This window comes from Macrosteles quadrilineatus, unplaced genomic scaffold, assembly GCF_028750875.1.
Source record: "Macrosteles quadrilineatus isolate MER2022 unplaced genomic scaffold, UCM_ALF_1.0 Scaffold_8__2_contigs__length_117827958, whole genome shotgun sequence".
Classification (NCBI taxonomy): Eukaryota; Metazoa; Arthropoda; class Insecta; order Hemiptera; family Cicadellidae; genus Macrosteles; species Macrosteles quadrilineatus.
This window is the reverse complement of record NW_026542601.1, coordinates 15,793,092-15,814,220: the sequence shown is the minus strand read 5'-3', so window position 1 is coordinate 15,814,220 and position 21,129 is coordinate 15,793,092. Positions and strand designations below refer to the sequence as shown.

The 21,129-nt window shown below is 34.8% G+C and overlaps 2 protein-coding genes across 2 annotated transcripts in view; one reads left to right on the top strand and one right to left on the bottom strand.

Annotated features, from left to right (window-relative positions):
* Positions 1-1,287: 1,287 nt before the first annotated feature.
* On the bottom strand, positions 1,288-6,771 carry LOC128999805 (uncharacterized). The gene is made up of 3 exons (XM_054426487.1): positions 6,676-6,771; positions 2,347-2,517; positions 1,288-2,087 (listed from the first exon to the last, which is right to left on the bottom strand). Exons 1-3 carry the CDS (start codon positions 6,685-6,687, stop codon positions 1,917-1,919), a joined length of 354 nt encoding a protein of 117 aa, XP_054282462.1. The 5' UTR covers positions 6,688-6,771; the 3' UTR covers positions 1,288-1,916.
* A 2,784-nt stretch (positions 6,772-9,555) lies between these two features.
* LOC129000218 (junctophilin-1-like) overlaps positions 9,556-21,129 on the top strand; it is a 58,581-nt gene continuing 47,007 nt past the window's right edge. The window contains exon 1 of the mRNA XM_054427173.1: positions 9,556-9,913. Coding sequence (XP_054283148.1) covers positions 9,663-9,913 — 251 coding nt within the window. The 5' untranslated portion in view covers positions 9,556-9,662. The remainder of the gene's footprint in view (positions 9,914-21,129) is intronic.

Sequence of the window (21,129 nt, the reverse complement as noted above, 5' to 3'; positions counted from 1 at the left end):
ATGATCCAACCTGTCTCTTGACCCTTTGTCTACCTAGGGCTGGCTCAGCTATTAAACCATTGGTCAGTCACCAGGTGGACTTAGGTTCAGGAGACGGGTTCCATCATACAGACTATATGTTTCACACATCGTGTGGGTAATGGTTTCCTTGAGAGTCCAATAGTGTTACATCATTTCCAGACCCGCTTCGTCAAACAAATTGCTTGGAAGAATTAAATTCACACAAACACAATAGCAGGAAAATTTGTAATCCTACAACTCTTATAGCGATGTTTGCTTGTATGTATGCTTGTGTATGCTTGGACAAATATCTCAAAAACGGCTTTGACGATTTCCTACAAATTTTGTAAGTAATTTAAATCTGGCCTAAAAACGTGTTTACTGCAGCTAAAACTGTTAACATAAATGTAATTAAATGAAGAAATAAAATTTAAAGTCAATATTTTCATTGGCCTTATGGGCTGCCAAGTAACCATGTTGGTTGAAAAAAATAACAAGGTTAAAGTAAACAAAAGACTTGTAAATGTGTTTATAACAAGCTATCCACAGAATACTAGAAAATTATAAAATACAGTTACTATATTGAGCAAAGATTACTCGATATGGGGGTATAATGGAAATAAACTATACCGAACCATGGCTTGGTCCCCAGGTACGATAACATAAAGGCAGCTAAATAAAATTATTTAAACTATATTGTAGCCTTCATTGCAACACTACCAATAATCTAGGGTTGAAATAATGAATAATTCGTCATTTGGTGTTTTTGTGCCTACTATTAAAACTCTGTGTAAATACTAAAAATAAGTAACAATTACATTGTATTATTAAGTGTCTGTGCCAAAATATGGGATCAACCGGTGTTTTATTGTAAAATATCTTTAAAATGTAACTCCAATAAACATATTACTGTTTAGGTGATTTAGTTTTATTACCTAACAAAACTTGTGTTTTTTTCATGATGGATTGGTCTTTGGATTGTCAAAAATAAACAAAGAGTACCTGTTCAGACTCTGAAAAATCTGTTATTCAATTGTAAGTATTAACTACACTCACCGATGGTGTGAGATGATTTACCTTCCACAGGACGTATCTTATACTTTAATTAGTATATTATCGACCAATTGCATTTCTTTCCTCATTCAATCAAATGTATTTAAAAATATTGTCAATGTATTTTAAAATTCTGAAAATTTGGACTAAAAAGGATATTTAAAGAACATTTACATTTTAAACTGAAGATCTACAACCAAGAACCTGCAACTTTATTTTCAATTTGTTGTATCAATGAGTTTTCAAAAGTACATACATACCAACACAAGACTGGGACCGTGGTGTCGTCCTGTAATCCAACTACTTGGAGGTCACGAATTTTGGATATAGGCATGATCTGTGGATGTGATACTCTCTGGTGTGGATTAATGTCTGCACTGTACACTGTACTACTTCAGTGTAAACACGCTAGAAAAAAGTAGGTGTAAAAAATATGCCTGATTTCTTGCGAAAAATTTTGTTGTAAACATCAATATTTTTCAACCAAAAACAAGTATTTAGATTGCTCTAAACTTTTGTTTGAACACGTTTTCCAAACTCTAGTGTAAACGAGACATTAACAAAGCAACTCAGGGCATCTCCCTTCACTCTACATACATCCTTTATTTATTGGGTTAAAATACATCCATCTGCGACCCCATCTTATTGATTATAATATGATAATGGAAAAACTAACTATTTTACCAACACCTAATGGTTTAAAAGGCATTAAAACAACAGTGCACTGAATATTTAGTTTTATACATCCTCTTGAGCTGGAAGGAACATTTCACTTATATACTAACGCTTTATTGCTTGTAAGTATTATTTACTGCACAAAGCGGTAATCACAATTAATTGGTCTAGCTCTTGGAATGTTCTATCTAATCAGTGTTGCTTTCTTCAGTTTCGAAGATGTGCTCGCAGCTTGGTAGCTTGCCCACTAGGTAGTTACTTAGCACAGCCATCATGTGCTCGGAATGGCCAGCGGACAAGAAGGTGAACGTAGCGTCTCGTCCGGCATGCTCCAGAATAATCGATTCTCCTCCAGGGTGCTGGGAAGGGAAAAGAAGAATAATTAACTCTTGTCACGTAGTAGCCAGGATGAGTTGAATAATTAAGACATTGTCAGATAAACGTATTTGTAGCTTAAAAAAACCTATACTCTTAGTGATCAATTATACGGGGAGTATCTAATCTACAAGCGGGCTTTTCGACAAGCAGCTCATAAAGTAGCACAGTGTACTTGCTCAATAGTTGCTAATATGAAAAGGGCCTTTTATAGCATAATGATTCCAAGTGAAATTTGCTTACCAAATGTATAAAGTCGGTGACGTTGTATATCTTGTCGAACAGTATGATCCAGCAGTCGTGGTAGTTGTCGTGAGAGCCCACCTCCTCTAGCGAGTAGCAGGGTAGCGGGCGAGACCGTAGCTTCAGGAACTCTGAGACTTGACGGAACGACTTGGCGACCACGCTGCTGCTCTAGAGACCAAAGAGACTTTAAATCCAGTTGAGTTGATATGTTAAACTTTATACATATTGAATAGTTTTAGAAATGAGATAAGATAGCTGACATCCCCAACTCTATGGCTACTCTGAGTAAACCAGTAGGTCTATTTGGTATTTGTCATGACTCTTCACCAGAAAATTATTTCTTTCTGGATGTTGGTCTGCAGATCTTTTATGGTCCTTGAACTTGGTCTAAAATAAAACTTTTAGCAATTTTTTTATTGGGAAAAAGCTATTACCATCGGTAACACGGAGACCAATGGAATGATTTACGCTTTTATTTTTATGTTCCCAGGCAAAATGCACTATCCGTTCAAATTTGTATATACATATATGTGTCCGTGAACACGATAACTCAATAATTGTGGCCTGATTTTGCTGTGATTATTGGCAAGAATGTGTTGAGCTGGAAAAACTTAATTGAGTTCGCAAACCTTGCTGGTTTGCGTATGGTAGGTATGGTTGGTAAGTCATGAAAACGGGGTTTTATGAAATTTAACATTTTGAAGTTTTACACAATTGTTACCCTTAAAACATTGAAATGCCCAGTTTTTATTACAGCCATCGTCTAAAGCTTAAAAAAACAAAACAATTTTGAGCTGAGTGATTAAAAAAAACTTGCCTAACAATCAAACAAAATGTCACAACCGCCACCGGTTCAATCCTGAGAAAAGTAGCTTTGTTATTTTGATTGCTTAGTTCGAAACTGGACCCAGCTGCCCTTTATCATTGGACTTTAATAAGATCCTGATTCCTGACTGATGAAACAGCTGATCTAGACAGTAAAAAAGCTACACAAATCACTCCATACACTCATCCTTCACTTATATTATTTGGGTTTAAAACATGCACCTAGGTGGCGCCCCCATCTCAATTGACAATAATAATACTGTACTTTGAAGCGTTGTTGTACAATATAAGGTTACAGAGAAAACTCTACATTTATTTAAAATTCCCATGATATTTGTATGAAAAAAAAGAAAACTGTCGTAGTTCACTGTTTTGATCAAATTTGGCAAATTTACTCATTTCATATTTAACATTTGAAATTTGATTTTAAAACCCGGTTTTTCCTTCCCTGTAGCAGCGTTTAAGCGTATGGTACTCGTTAAATCTAATTTGATTTAAACAGAGGAAAATATGACATGTTTATTGAAATATTTGACTAAAGATTTTATCAGACAGATTAAAATCCGCTTAGTCTGCAGATTTGCTGAGGTGGTGTATTTTTGTATGTTTTGTATACACCTAGCTTTCCACCTTCGGTATTTGTAAGGGAACGGTATTCGCATGAGCTCCGCGTCCGGCATTACCCTCGCAAGGAACATGCTGGTACTGTAATCACCTGCCCGGGAGAGTCGCATGAGGTACGATAACTTTTTACTACCAGCAACAAATATGCAGATTAACTATAACGCAACCCATACATACAATGAAACCATGTTTGGGCGCTGTGTTGTTTAAACACAGCTATTTAACATAATTATTTGGTTTTTAAAAGGTGACTTTTTAAAGCTTTCCAATAATTTGTTAGTGGAAGTGCAATGTGACTAGCCCAAAATATTTACACCGCCTAATATTTACTATAACTTTGTTGAGACTTGAGAGCCAACTAAAGAAACTCGTATCTTTTTTAAAAAGAGTTGTTTAAGAGTGACCAGTACATTTTACAAACTTCATCTGACTTTGCACTCCAGCTCATTATACTGTCGTCCAGCTGATTTTATCGTCACTTTTCTGTAAATAGCTTTATGGTCTTCGCAAAGAGCACAGAATCCAAGCTGTTTACTGTGTAGTGTAAAAAAAATGTTAATACCATTATAAGGATCCCTGATTCCATGCTCTTAATCCTACTAATATTATAAATGAGAAAGTTTGGATGTATGGATGTATGGATGTATGTTTGTGACAAGTGAACGCGAAAAATACTGGTCGGATTGGGCTGAAATTTGGCATAATGATAGCTCACATTCCCGATTAACATATAGGCATATTCTTATTTCAAAAATCCTTTCGGGCTCTGCCCCAGTGGCTCTGGACTTTCCCATGTTAACCTTATGAGAAATAGAATTATTGAATCTTAACAGCTGTTTCAATTAAACAAGTTGGTTTTGTTCTATGATGTTCAATAGCATTAAAGTTACAAGGATTACCAACAGGGTGCAGCACTATTATTTCTTTTACATTTATGACAACAGCTAATTTGCAACCAAAAGGTGAGTGAGCGTAGCGAACGAACTTCAACCTGGAGGTGAGTAAGCGTAGCGAACGAGCTCCATCCTAAAGGTGAGTGAGCGTAGCGAACGAGCTCCAACCTAAAGGTGAGTGAGCGTAGCGATCAAACTTCAACCAGGACGTGATTGAGCCATGCGAACGAGATAATTTTGAAAATTAAGAAGTTAAACGGGGCAAAGCCCGCGGGTTACAGCTAGTATGTTATAAATAGTTCAACGTAATAAATATGTCATTCAGTCAGTCAGTGTCAGTTTGTAGAAAAAAAAAACAATTCTCTAAACAGCTGGTTGGTAGTTGATGGATGACAAAAAAACACAAATATGTTCTAATGTCGGTAAAATGTACATGATGAGTAGAAAAGGTGTCCAATTTCGCGCTGAATTGGCTTATGAACGTTTAATATTTTAGGTTAATTTAGGGGTTTAAAAAGCAAAACATATTTTCAAACATTTAGTGGATGCAGAGGAAAATCTCAATCGGTTTAGCATTTCGGGAAGCATAAAAATTACCATTTCCTGTGTCAAAGACAGACATGTCATAAATAGAGAAGAAGAGACGAAACTTTTTTCCGGCTTTCTTAGGCCATGAAATGTAAAATAACCACTGACTTCAGGATTATATGCAATGTACAGACAATAGTTATTTGTGAAACTAGTGAGCAAAGGGGCACTTTGCTGCACATGAGACGAGAAATGTTTACGCACGATCCGTGGCCCCGTAGGCGAGCGTAGAAAGTTTCTCGAGTGCAACAAAGGCAATTTGCGCTCGTGTTACCCATTATAGTTTTTCCTACAGTTACTATAAAGCATAGAAATAATTAGTCATACAAACACTGTGCAACACGATTTTAGGTTATGGGTTAAATCCGAGCGTTGAACGAAATGAGAAACACTGTATCAAATCAACTGATCGTAGTCGTAGTATATATCATTAAGTGCTGCCAACTTACTTTCTAGCGTACATTACGTGCCTGATAAAAGTAAACTGTTTTGTGTTGATTGGTTGGAATACTGGAGTGTGGCAAAAAAATGAGTGTGGCAAAAGTAAGTAAATGCATCAATTAGCTGCTCGGTGTACTATAATCAGTGCAAGGAAGCCCACGTTGTCAGATGACTGTAGGGAAAATATATTACTGTCATTATAAAAGATAGGTATATTAACAACATTTTTTCATAGAGCTGTTTTTGGGAAATTACGGATGGCCGGACTCTTGCTCTCTCATCTGTACCTACAAACTTGTAGTAGTGGTAGAGGCATAATTAATTGATTCTCGATACTTCTAGTCATTGGATTCGATCCACCGCGAACTTCTATGTTGACATTGTCTACATCATCGCGAAAGATATATTTTTTTGCAATCGCGGCTACATAATGATTGCGGTCGCGCAAGGTCGATATTATTGTCAGATTCCCGGATGGAAATTATTCCAGTTGCTCAAGGAAACTATGCTAAAAATGCCCAAACATTTACCAAATTTCCAAACACACTTTTTGTTAACTACAATATCTTGTTACACCAACCGACACAGTTTCACAGAAACAAAAGAGGACATAAAATCTTAAATGTAGCACACATTCGTAAGTGCTCATTTAACTAGACATAAGTTATTTTTAATAGTAAGTTGGCTACAGTTTTCTATTTGTATTGGGATGTTTAATTGTATCCGAAAGTCAATCGAAGCCAATTTAATGATAAAAATACACCTTTAACTAAATGTACTGATATAAATTACTCTCGCGAATTTGTCGAAGACACAATTTTATCGACCAAACCAAACCAGGACAATGTCCTTTAAGCATTAAAAAATACATCCTATTCCTGTAACTGAAATGTCTACTACATCTCAAAATCAAAGCTAACAGTAAATGTATAAAGGGTGATCGCAAGGTGCTTACCGCGAAGAGCATGCTGACTGAAGGCTGTTGGTCGACAGAAGCCCTTGTGGACACTGGTTGGCCAAGTGGACATTACATAACTCCGGTCGACATTCCACCAGATCTGTTTCATCCGACCACAGCACCCTCCATACTTATGTAACGTGGGGGAGGCTAGGTCAACGGTAAATGCATGCAAAATACAGCAGTCAAGGTCATCAATGTGGGAGGGAGAATTTGATGCATATATGGTGTATTTTAAAATTAATTACTTTGTATGGTAAACTAACAATAATTACGGAAGAAACTTCAATGTCCAACATACGACTACAATTGTCAATAGTTTTTGGCTTTTGTAAAAGGTCCACTAAAGAAGGAAGAACTACAGAAAGGTAACATGATCCATTACACCCTCATCCTTCAATCATTTTCGTCTTAACGTTCCCTGATGTATTGGTATCGTACAAATTTTAACTAATCTAATGGAAAATTAGTTGATTATTGGTGGACGATAATGATCAAAATAAATAATTGTGTTAAGTTAATCTTCAGATTGGGATATGGCTGATTCAATCTCGATCATAAACAATTTATCTTGTACCCAGTGCAACATAACTTGTCAGATGTACCGAAATAAAATTATGCTCTCTAAAAGTTTGACGTTCGATGGTGACCTAACTAGGGTTTGGACAGTTTCATGGTAAACAACAAAACGTGCCGTTGAAGTTGGAGAAACCATAACATCAAAGCATAAAGATTTATGCTTCATTCCTTCATTCTTCGCTGCGCTCGATCGTTCTTTAATCGGTTGGTCGCTCTGGTCCAAAGGTTCTATTGTTGACACTCACTACTGTCAAGTAAACGAAATTGTAGTATACTTGATGTATTACTTAAAAGTTTCATAAAAATGTATAGTATGGTAAACCCCCGATACACTGTGGTCAAATCAAATATAACTTGAACTGATATCGATAATATTTTAAAACTGGTAACTATACCCTATACTATCGAAAAAATATTTGTTATTTATTCTGTTTCCCTCAGAATAAATCCTTTCAATGCAATAATAAAATGCATAGCAAAAAGATTTCAGTGAATTATCTCTGGGCCACGCGAATCTAACCCAGTTTGTTTAAGAAGGTCCAGAAATATTTTATTTAGACCAAAGAATGTTTAATGATTTATAAACCCATAAGGACCAAATAGAATAAAGAGAAAAATAATGTCATATGAATTGATTTTTACGATGTAATCCAACAATAAGTTAATTTCAATTGCACTGATTTCATTGGCCACAATCAAACAACACCTTTGTATATTTAATTTTTAACTTTGCATTTAATACAAGTAGGGTATTTAGTTTGTAATTTTAGTGTGGAGAGTAGTCATAATTTTAATGATGTGGGGATTCTACGATTTTATCAGGTGAAATGAATGAAATCATTATTTTTTTCTGAAATAGGAAGCATTAAGTTTGACAAACCTACGATGGAACGATTGCTTAAGCGTTGATGTAGAAACGCGGGGTAACTAATAGGAAGTTTTGAAACTTAAGTAAATATACATGTTGGTTTTCAAGGGTCTGATAAAATGTTTCTTGGTGGAATAGTTGCATTTATTGTACTTTGGCCTAGTACTGGGTTATAAGTAGCCTATGGGGTCGACATGTGTAAAGTATTAAAACATCGTCTTGATTTCCTGACAATAAACCTTCTTGTTTATTGCCAAGTAAAATAAATCAAATATTCATTCCAAATAGTTTTATTCAAATTTTCTCAGAATTCTTGATTGTTTGTACTAATGCACTTGTCGAAATGTTACTGAATAAATTAAAATTGTACTCAAATTTTCTTTATTGTTTTGTAGAGTGCAGACGTAATTATGATAAACAATTTTAATATAATCGATGTTTAGCTGATGTACAGGGTGGTTACAAATGAAATAGACACTTTGTATCTATATATATATAAGGCAAAGCCCTCACTGACTCACTCACTCACTCATCACTAATTCTCCCACTTCCCATTTACCTAGAAGGCTGAAATTCGGTACACCGATTCTTTGGGCATTAAATAGGAAAACTAAATAGTTTTTATTCTGATCGAGCTTTCGGGCTCCGCCCCAGTGGCTCTGGATTTTCTCATGTTAACCTTATGAGTACTCATATTTAAATGGAATTAAAGAATCTTAACAGCTGTTTCAATTAAACAAGTTGGTTCTGTTCTATGATGTTCAATAGCATTAAAGTTACAAGGATTACCAACAGGGTGCAGCACTATTATTTTTTTAAATTTATGACACAGCTAATTTGCAACCAAAAGGTGAGTGAGCGTAGCGAAAGAACTTCAACCTGGAGGCGAGTTAGCATAGCGAACGAGTTAACCTGATGGCAAGTGAGCGCAGCGAACGAGCTCCAACCTAAAGGTGAGTGAGCGTAGCGAACGAACTTCAACCAGGACGTGATCAAGCCATGCGAACGAGCTCATCTTGAAAATTAAGAAGTTAAACGGGGCAAAGCCCGCGGGTACAGCTAGTTTAATATACAGTTTGTCAATTTCATTTGTAATCACCCTACCTATATTATTTTGAAGGTAAAACAAAACACATGTGACAATAAACGGTTTACAAAATAAACTTGAAGAATGGTATTGAGACAATATTGTTGTTGTGAGGGGATGAAGAGCAGATTTTTTTGTAAAAAGTTAGAGTCAAGATGATACTATAGAGGCCAATACACAATGAGGAATTATTTATCCTATCGAAATAAGTTTGATTGCTGTGGAGGGGATATCGATGCGGAGAGGGTGGTGGGCGGAGGGTGGCCCCGCACAGTGCTGCGGCGGCGACGTAGCGGCGTCGAGGCGAACTAGCATCAGAAATAGTCAGCAAGCCGGAGCTAGGAATGTGTTGACCAGCAGCCAACATCGGTGGGGATGGCCGCAGACGGATGTTGGCGATAGTGAGGAATGGTCAGCTGATACTTCCAGTGGTAGTGCGCGAGTGATGTGATGAACCCGGGGGCCTCCACAGCGTCCCAGAGCCCGGCGTCTACCGGGGCGACGGGCACGGCGACCGCGGCCGCCGCCACCCAGGTCAACGGGGGTAGGTTCGACTTCGACGACGGGGGCACCTACTGCGGCGGCTGGGAGGACGGCAAGGCACACGGCCACGGGGTGTGCACGGGCCCCAAGGGTCAAGGCGCGTACAGCGGCTCATGGCACTACGGCTTCGAGGTCTCCGGGGTATACACATGGCCCAGGTAAAGACTTAGCTCTAAAAATACGCGGGACGAGTCCATTGTGGATAAATAATCGACATGTCCCTTCGCCCGATTTGGATTTGGGCTCAGCTGGTCCGATTACGATTAGGTTATGTGGCATCAATATGTCGAAGATATCTAGTAAACAATGTTAGAATCCTGTAGTATGTGAGTCAGTTTTCCTAAAAGTCCTATCACAAGTAAAAAATCATATTGTTAATTACTTACAAATTCTTACCCAATTTTAATTACTGAAAAAATAAATATTACCAACATAAATTCAAACTAACGATAGATGAAAAATTCACTAATACAAGCGCTAACGTCGTTAAAATAGGCACTTTATCATGTGGCATTGCTTGGACCCAAATCTCGTTGTTTGTAAAGCACGAGCTCCCTAACCACAATTTGACAAACACACACACACACACACATACACAATAATTTTGGGAGGCGTAAAAACACAAGAGGAGAGAAGCGCCTCGCCGGGCGTCCGCTTATTTCTCTCGCCTATTGTAACCGATAGTTTATTTTTAGATGGCTCGTCCTCAAATAATACAGCTTTATACTAATCCCACATCAGTGTATACTTTATACGCGGTGTAAAACGTCAAACACATTTTCAAGTGTGAAAGTCGAAAATTTATTGTTAATTTTTGGAAAAAATAAATTATGTTGTTTGTATACAAGCGGAAAACGTTGGGAGAAAATTCCATTCCTAATAATTTAGATGAATAAAAGTAGGTATCCCTCTAATTATGAATAGATTCTCTTTACTCACAAATAGTTAATTCTCCGATCAGTTGTTTTCTTTTAACGTGGTAGAAGTAGGAGCTGCTAAAGCGACTGGCTCTGACATGCTTATGAAAATAACCAACCTCCCTCCAGCTTAAACATAACCTCGAAAATCACTGATTACTGATCGATAGCTTTACCTTCGAGAGTGTTTACTAAGGAATGTCATCCAGTGCAAGGATCTCTTCTGACATGTTGATGCCATTTATTTATTGCTGTTACAATATAAAACATACCACAACCAATGGATTGCCCTGCTGGTTATTTTAGAGTGGATCAAAAATGGAATTTTAGTTGTATGTCAAAACTAGACTTTGCATATTAAAATATTTTATCAACTGAATGTTAATGCTTATCAGGTTCTTACCCTCAAAATTCCACTGCATTTAACCTTTGACACACACATTTCAGATGATTGTCAACATACAACAAACGTTCCTCTCTTGCAGACCTTTAGAGACTAGTTCTGACTGGAGGTTTATAAACTGTTTACAATTTATTAAAAAATAAATCTGGGTCTAGTATCAAAAAGCTGCTCACTTCTCAGGTTTGAACCAGTGACCTTTTGACTACCAAGCGAGCAATTTATCCACTCAGAACCCAGACAAAATTTCAATTAACAAACGAACAGTACAGTTTAGGCATAAATTCTCAGATACTTTACTACTATCTCATCTACTCTTTACTACTACTACTATGTAGCCTGGACTACATTAAATCCTTAACTCGAGTTCTTGAACTATTTTTAAAAGTATATACACCTCGTTATAGCATTTTCCTAAGTAGGAATATTTCCAAATTTCGTTATTCCACTTTTTTATTACATACACCTTTTGAATTAGGCTAAAACCAGTGCGTAACACTACTAGCTTTGACATGTTTGCCCGCCAGGCTGGAACAAATTTGAGCCGATATGCGTAAAGAGCCCTCGCTCTTTTGACGCCATTAACCAACTTTGTGTTACCGTGATTTTCCAATGTTATGATCATACAGCTCTTTGTTTGCCAAGTTTCTCAGAAGACAACAGCAATGAATACTGATTAAAATAGTTCAGTAATTGTTAATAACATGTCCTGCGCCGTCTAATTAAGTGAAAAATCGGGAAGTATATAGCTGGCAATAAAGGGTTTTATTTGAATAATTTTCCTATTGATTTATTCCGGCGGACAACCACTAATGTATATAACTAGTGTACCTGTTGTTCGAATTCGAGCAATGGCTAAGTATTACAGGCGTTATTTTAAACAGAATAACAGTCATTATTTATGACAAGTGCGCCGGTTGCTCGAATTCGAGCAATTGCAAAGTATTACAGCCGTTATTTCAAAACGAATAACAGTAATAATTTCAAATGACTTAAAAGAGTCAACTCAAAGATAATACAATCACTCCACTCCAGCTATCGAAACTGAAAACGAACTCACTCTGAAAACGAACGTGTGTGTGTGTATGTGTGTATCATGTGTTTACTATGAACAGCTGTAATTAATACAAATTATTCGTCTGTTTAAGTAAACAAAATCTGTTCTTCAAAGAAATACATTGGGATTTTGATGGCCTGTGGGGCAAAGCCCGAGGAATTTTATTACAGCAATTGGTGAAAGGGGGAGTCTCCACAAAAAATACTTAATTTTGACACATCGTTTCTAAAAATCCGTCCATTATTAACAGAGGAGTGGTGTTTCGTAGAAATCACCTTCACGTATTATGAATTATGAATGAGTCAGTGGTATTTGAGCTTTATATATATATATAAGGATATTTACAAGACTTGATTATCACCAGCCAAGGATATATTTACTTCGATCCAAGCAATTTTAATTCCTTCTCCTGCCACATCGACCAATGTATTTAATCATCCTGTACTTATTTGCTAATTGATTAACTTCTGGCGTAGTTTTGCCTTGGCCGTATCAATCACATAAAGTTGTGCATTTTAAGGCCGGGATGGACCATAATTGTAGTGAATTTGACCACAAATCTTAAACATTTGCTGAACCACATCCATAACCTAGTCCGGCTTGGTTGGCAACAAATTATGCAAATGAGATGAGATGTAAAGGCACTGTTTATATGCATTATATGCATTGTTCGACCTAGCTAGATATGTACATCAAAGTAAAAACCCTTCCCCCCTTTTTAATACATGAACTGCCATTAATTCACCTACTGCACCAAACCATAGATTAAACCTACTCCATGCATAATCTATTCCAAAACTTGGAACAAAGCTCACATCCTCAACGTGCTCATCTACATATGATTATTGAAAGTAGACCAAAAAAGCAAGTGCAAACCCCTACAATAAATATAAGCTAACCCAATAAGGAATAGTTAAATCTGTTCCTTTGAAATTGATAAATCCAACTGATTTTATAATATAAAATTTTTAGTGCTTAATGCTTAAGCATAGATTTATGAACACAAAATTTAAAACATTTCATAAATTCATCATTTTGTTCAAACTCTAAAAAGGTTGCGATGCAGTGAAGAATCAATTTAAAAATCATAAATAACTAGTGTACCTGTTGCTCGAATTCGAGCAATTGCGAAGCATTACAGGCGACACAAAGATTATGGAAATACTCACGATCTACAAAACAGTTAGATATAATCAAAATCTTTTGTAAATATCTTATCTTTTTTCAAAAATCTGATCTTGTTTTTTTAGTGTTTTTAGTGTAAAAAAACATCATTTCTATTTCTTCTACTTGGTTGTGTTCTATGACTTTTTCTATGTTTCCATTGTTTGCAAATCGGTTATTTCAATGATTGCTCAATAAATGTAGCACAGTGAAAGAAGAGAAAAGAATTTATTTACAAAAATAAATACCTCTGCCTTAAAAAATAAGGTTGCCAATGACACAGAAAAATAGTACACATAAAATATCGAAGGATTATACAGCTATAAGAATGATTAATTTTGATGTTTGCCATATAGATGATTTCTCATTATGGCCAATGAACCTCTTAATGTTTCATGAATTCAGTTTTATTTTTAGCCTATATCAAATTGTCCAGGATTTATCGCTCTTTTCCATTGTAATAATTACACCAACCCAAGTTTCGTCTACAGATGCAATATGCCAAAGAATATCACCTACGTACAATCTCCAAGAAGTGGTAAAAAAGGCAGAAACCAACCCATACAATAGATATAAGTTAACTCCATAAGAAATAATTTTAAAAGTTACTTTGATATTAGGATTTTCCACTGATTTGGTAATAGAACATTATATTGCGAAACATGACACGATACGGAAGAAAATCAATTTTAAAATCAGAAAAATCCATTGCAAATACTGTACTTCATTTTGACAAATTCAATAAATCACAATTTAAATATTAACAGCTGTTGCATTAAAAAGTAGTGTAGAATTATGCATATGGTCGTAATGTAAAGAAATCTGAAGAGGCAACTTTAAAGGCTTCTGGGGCAGAGCTCCAAGGGTATTTAACTCTTTCCTCTTTTGATGGCTCACCTACAGACCAAGACCTTTCTTTAGAGACCCCTACCAAGTTTCTATGCCCAGCCGTTCTCTGAAATTAGCTGTGAGAAAACCCCATTTTTCCTCCATAAGAATAACATGGGATGGGAATTTAAAGGCCACTGGGGCAGAGTCCCAAGGGAATTTACCACGTTTATCTTTAGATGGCTCATCTACAGACCAAGACCTTTCTTTAGAGACCCCTACGAAGTTTCAACGCCCAGCCGTTTTCTCAAATTAGCTGTCACAAAGAAAAACCGTTTCAAATTAATATATAGATTAGATTTAGCAAATGCTTAGGTTTGCTGCTACGGGAAAGGTAAAAAGTGTTTGTTGACCATACGTCAATAGTACAGGATGAAATAAATAAATTTGCTAAATTTTAACAACATATATCCATAAACAAGTGAACTACAACAGTTTTCATTTTCTCCATAAAAATAACATAGAAATTTTTAATTTACGCTTTTTTTTAAATTTTCTCAGTAACCATTAGGCATACAACAGCGCTTCAATATAGGCTACAAAATAATTTTTTTTTTTTTTTAAGCTCTACAAAACGGTTTAGAAAGAAATTGCAAAATTTTTTGTTTTTAGGGTCAAAAATGGGAAAACCCCATTTTTACCCCATACAACCACCCGTAAACCCCCGTTCCCATAGTCCGATTATGCTGGTTCGCGAACTCGTTCGAATAAACGTAGGTTTTCACGTTTGTACCAAATTTCATTAAAATCGGATTATTTTTGCTCGAGTTATCGCCCTAACGGTCACACACATATATATGAATTTGAACGGATGGTGTTTTTGGCCTCTAGGGACCTGAAAAAGACAAATTAAATCGGTCTCGGGTCCAGGTCTTACCATGAGTACTACAGTAATAGCTTATTCCCTATATGGGAAATTCGCTAAAAAATGAAAGAAATTCCAATCACATGTTTTATTTACAGCGTGGGGTGAAAATAGAGGAGTCTGTACATTACATGTTTTTGGTAGAGTTTTCGGTCACTGGACGAAGACGATCGAGTTTCGTCACATCGTTCAAATCACAACCATAACCAGTTGCCACTTGACAAAATAATGTTATTGTTTAGATTTATTCACACATAATCAACACGTTACTATTAACTCTTAACTATGAAATTCGAACACTGTATTAGTGGTCTGTTTATTAGTCGCGATGAATGATATTATGTAAGATATCTAATCAGAGGAGTCTGGGAAATAGCGTGATTTTGAGAGTAAAATGTGACTATTAGATGAAGTTTGTATGCAGAACTTAAAGTGAGCAAATCGCAAAAAGCTTAATTTTTCTTGATAAACATGAAGTGATTTTTACAGTTGAAATGAAATGAAAAATCATTTATTTACAGAGGCAAAGTTAGGGCCACATGGCCCTACACTTAACCTGTACTTTAAAATATAATATAAATATTTTAACAGAATCAGCTTATAAAATAAAACAAAATAGAAATCATAGATACAGAAACTTTTATAAAAAATCAGTAAATTTTAAAAACACTTACTCACACATTTACAGTTGTTGTAAATAAAGAAAAGGTATAATACATGGCGATAAATGTACAAATTTTAGTTTGCTATACAGAAATGTTTAAAGTACAAGAAGAAAAATTAATGTTAAAAAAATAAACAAATTAAAAAGCATCGCTTGTATTTGATCACGGTGATGGCAATTCGACTATGTAATATCTCAGGCCTACATAATATTATTACATCAAGAAACGCTGATCATGATAGACTTGGGAATGTTTATGAGAAGTTGGTATGTAGAATTTCGGGGAAATGAGCAATCCTTACAATGTTTCAGTGTCTCACGTTGGGTATGTCACGTAACTTATTTATTTAGTCATAAAATAGAGAAAATGAAAGAAACGTGATGGAAATCGTTTCAAATTTTTGTTCTATAATAAATTGTTTTTAAGCACAAAAAGTAATTTATTTGATGAGTGTTAAAAAATATATACAGAGTGTTCAAAAAAGGTGGGGACATATTTTACCCAGTGATTCCTTGGGTAAAAATATATAGAAAATCAAGAACATTTTTTCCAAAATCTCTTCGTTAACCAGATATCCCCCATTTTGTATTTTTTACATAAATATTTTTTATCTTGGAATTTTTTCAACCGATCTTTATGAAACTTGGTATGTATGTTGAGGTCGAAGAGACCCATGTTAGAAAAAAATCATCTTGATTAGACTTAATATTTCAAAATGGCGTCCATTTTAATTGTTAAGCTTAAATGACAATTAATGGCTGATTTTATGAAAATCAAGTCAAGAAAACTTTTATTTAGCATTTTTATTCCATATCAAACAATACCAAGTTCAAGAAGATCGAATGAGAAATAGCTGAAATATTACGATTTTTAGTTTTAAAATGGTGTAGGAAAGGCTAAGCTAGTCAGTTTTGCCCCATTTTACAGCTAAAAAAGGTAATATTTAAGCTATTTCTCATTAAATCTTCTTGAACTTAGGATCGTATTATAGGGAATTAAAATGCTAAATAAAAGTATTCTAAACTTTTTTTAATAAAATCAGCAATTTTTTTGTAATTTAAGTTTTAAAAATTAAAATGGCCGCCATTTTAAACTTTTAAATCGAATCAAGGTGATTTTTTCCCAACATTTGTGCCTTCTACCTTAATATACATACCAAGTTTCATAAAGATCGGTTGAAAATTTCCAAGATTAAAATGTTTATGTATAAAAAACCAAATGACGGATATCTGGTTAACGAAGCGATTTTGAAAAAAAATGTTATTCTTGATTTTCTCTTTATTTTGACCCAAGGAATCACTAGGTAAAATATGACCCCACCTTTTTTTGAACACCTTGTATAAGTTAAATGTTTAGTATTTATATATATAAATATCCAAGGTATATCCATCCATACTATACAGTTAAGCCACTGATTTTAGCCAGAGTAGCTATAAGTGTTGTTGAAGCAACTAAGCCCGGCTCATTGCGTGTTAATGTTAAGTCCCACACAATGCAACCCGCTAGCTATTCTCGTAGTTTATATTTGCGTCTGTTTGAATTGTTTGGGTTATGTTTAGCACCCCTTTATAGCGGAAATATCGGTTAGATTTATCGTGTGCGAGCGGGAAAACCGAAATGTCGAAATTCTTAGAACTTTTCCTTTTGAAGTTTTGTTGTTGGAGTGATTACCCATGATTAACTTTGCACAGTTTTATTAATGTTCAGTTAACGGTTTGTGTATGTTAGGAACTATGTAGACTCAAGTGTAAACTACCAATGGCAGCACGTTATGTTTGCAGATATGAGGATCAAATCTAGCTCAAAAATACATAAGAGGCCATGTAAAACTACCTAAAAGAATCTAAACTTCAATGAAACTTTTACTGGACTAGTAGGGCAAAATTATCTAGAGGAAGTAATTTGAGACTGAATTACACTGTAATCTTCAGAGAGGTAATCACATTTTAAACATGTAATGGTCTTATGGAATTAAATAACTACAATAACGCTCATACTTTTTACACAAACGATTTTAATGAATAATGTGAAATCATTGTATTCCCTAAATAAAATGGAGTTTTCAAATAAAAATTAAATCTTCATGACTCATTAAAGTAAAATTAATGTCCAATGGAATATGTGCATACGGAAGCGTTAATCTTGATCAAATGCAGAATTGTATTTATGTAATTGTACATCTAGTGACTACAGTATTTAAAGTCAAACAAACAGTAAAATGGCATAAAACAACTTGAAACCAAACATGCTTACAGGCATGGTGAGATAAATTTTCTGAAAAAGTTTTAATATGGGCCAACTTTATAAAAACACCTTTAACCTTTGCGCAAAAACACGTATTTAGTAGTCTCCTTGACCAGTACTGTCTAATCAACATATTCTTGTGATTATCTATACTTGATAAGGTGCAGTACAATTTATTCAACCAATAAACTATTCATTCTATTTCACTAATAGCGAAATTCTATTTCCTACTCGTTGTCTCTTATACTATTGGGATGGTTGTTGTTACCTCCATGCTAACTAATCAATAAGCTATTGGAAGATACAACTAAGAAAGCCTTTAAGCCTAGAAGCCTTTAAGTATCGTATCGACATATCGTAATGTTGATGGAGTTTTGACTGTGCGAGACTTAAACTCAAAGGAATTCTTTACCTAAACCCATCAATAGTTAGGTGTTTTTCTTTCCCAAGCAAGCTCCTTCCTTCTTTCTTTTTTCTTCATCGCAAGCTGTATCCATGTTTGTTCCACCCACTGAATAGCTTTCACAGTATCTATGAGCTTAAAACTGCTGAAGTGCTGTATGGACATATCTGGGATCTTTACTCTGAACGAAGATGATGTCAAATTTACGAGCATGCGCATAATAGGATCTCCTCATGCTCAGTCTGATGTCTAATTTAGGAGCAAAAATAACTGGTTTTTTAGGAGTATGGAACATAACTCATATGTCATATGTCTCATACTCATATGTCAAATGTCATCATGTATAACGATGCTAATATCCAATTCATCGCCATATGCATAGTTCAATTGTGTTATGCAGAACCACCCTGATGTCAATCTTTATGCCAAACACGCCGATTTCTATCTTATCATCATGGTCATAACTTTATTGGTTACTCTTATTCAAAACAGCAGATTTTAGTCATAACTGGATTTAGTTCATACCCTGATGTAGCCTACAATCATTTACCAAATTATTATAATTTATGGTTTATCTTATTCAAAACAGCTGATTTCTTACTGACAAGCTTAGTCATAGCTGGATTTAGTTATACCCTGGTGTAGCCTACAATCATTTATCACTATAACAGGATTTTTTTTATGCACTAACATGGCCAATTTACTTGTACCGAGTTTTCTGAAGAACCACACTGATGCAGGTCCAATAATTTTATAGTTTGAAGGCACGCGTAAGCCAAACGTCATGTTCTATATTTAGTGGAACACTGTAATCTTCAGCTTCTGCTTCAAAGCTTGTATTTTTAGTCGGAAGGCCCGGAGAGGACGCGCTCACACACGCACACTCACACGCTCCTGTGCATGCGCGCCATGGTGTTGTGGGTTTTATGTGAAATAATAAAACAGTTATAGGTGGGGAATACCGAAATACTTAAGTGGGGTTTGCCTCAGCGATAGTTGGCGATTGATTTTTTACCTGTGGACTACATTTGTTCATTTTTGAAAATAGTGGAGTTTATTGTATGGATATAATATGGTCAATATAAGAGTATAAAATATATATATGGTCAAGATGAAGCGTCAAATATGTTATTTAACTTATTCCATACCAAATAGTTCCTAATATTAATAATGCTAGGCATTTGTAGTTTGATGGTTGCAAGATTAGGATTTGGAACACGTTATCTCAATAGTTGGCAGTAGCCAAGAACCAGCAACACCTAATGTGTAGGGTGCGGTTTTAGATAGAGTTTTGAGAGGGATCTGAAAAAAAACAAATTTGACGAATTGGCTATTTCCATTGATTTTTCGAGGGGGCTCCGATGTTTTTATTTATTTTTAAATTTTGGGCTGTCAAATGTGATACTGTGTAGACATCAAATCAAATCATCTTTATTCATTATTGGTATTTTCATGAATACATTGAACAGAGTCAAATATTACAACTTATCTTCAATGTCCTTAATTAAAATATGATAGTTACAAAGAAAACTTTGTTTTTGTTGTTGTATGACACTAATAACAATTTTTATTTTAGATTCCAAATAAAAAAAAAATCTGTGATTCAAAAGTTAGGATGAGTCAACATGTATTCTTTAAGGCGGGGTTTGAAACAGTTATATTTTCCTTTACAAAGAATATTCTTAGGCAGATTATAAAGAAATTTAGTACCAATTAAAGATGGTTTCTTTTTAAAAATCTGCAATTTATGTGTTTCTACATATCTGTTATTTCTCAAGTTGTATATATGTGAATTTTGACTGTATTATTGTTTGTTTGAGTTTTTTACATGTAAAATGGTTTAAAATATATTATATAGGTCATAATCAGTCATGATGCCTAATTTAGGAAAATATGATTTCGTGGATTGTAAATTTTTTTTATTAAAAATAATTCGTAATGCTTTATTTTGCTGTTTCAGAATTTTTTATGTTTTTATTAAAAACCACAGTAAAAAACCAGTGTAACATCACTACATTCTTACTCTATGAACATTAAATAATGTGCTACAAACACAAATATAGTTTATTTCATCACTAGGGCCCAAAGTGACTCTTTTTGAGGTTAAATTTTACGATCGTGGCGAAGCCGATGTCGAAAAATGAGCTAGGCTTGAAAAGCCACTTTCTGCCCGTGTGGTGAACTACTTTTTTCGTCATATTGCATCGTCAACTAACAAAAACAAAACTAGTAAACGAAATAATTTGTATGTAAAGATAAACTCTCAAAACGACTTATAGCTTGTTTACAATTCTGCTAATGCAAAAAATCAGCTGTTTAGTAAGTAATGCAATTAATTCTTCTATTACCGTGTATACCATCGATGTCGAGCAATCGAAATTTACTACTGTTTACAACAGCTGATTTTTACTCCCTAAAAATGCATCTTTAGACCCGCAACGCATGTATTAAAAACGGCTCTTTTGGCTGCAGTATGACGAATACAATTGTATTATTTTATTAAATTAAATCTTAAAACATTTAATGGATCCAGGTACACTAGCCTAGATGGTTATGGCAATGTATATGGTTAAAAATTCCAATAGTATAGCTATTTAGCTATTTAGCTATTTAGCTATTTAGCTATTTATCAGCTTATTTTCTAATACAGTAGAATAAATAATCTTAAGTGACAAAAAATTAAATAGAGATTAATTTTTTTACGGGAGTATAGATTTGAGTGAAAATTGTAGTCATACAAAGATGACTCAAAGAGAGGAAGAAAAAAATGC

Coding starts and splice junctions, on each gene's coding strand:
- LOC128999805 (XM_054426487.1), bottom strand. Junction 2,088..2,346: donor TCACCGACTTTATACATTTG/GTAAGCAAATTT, acceptor TTCCCTTCCCAG/CACCCTGGAGGAGAATCGAT.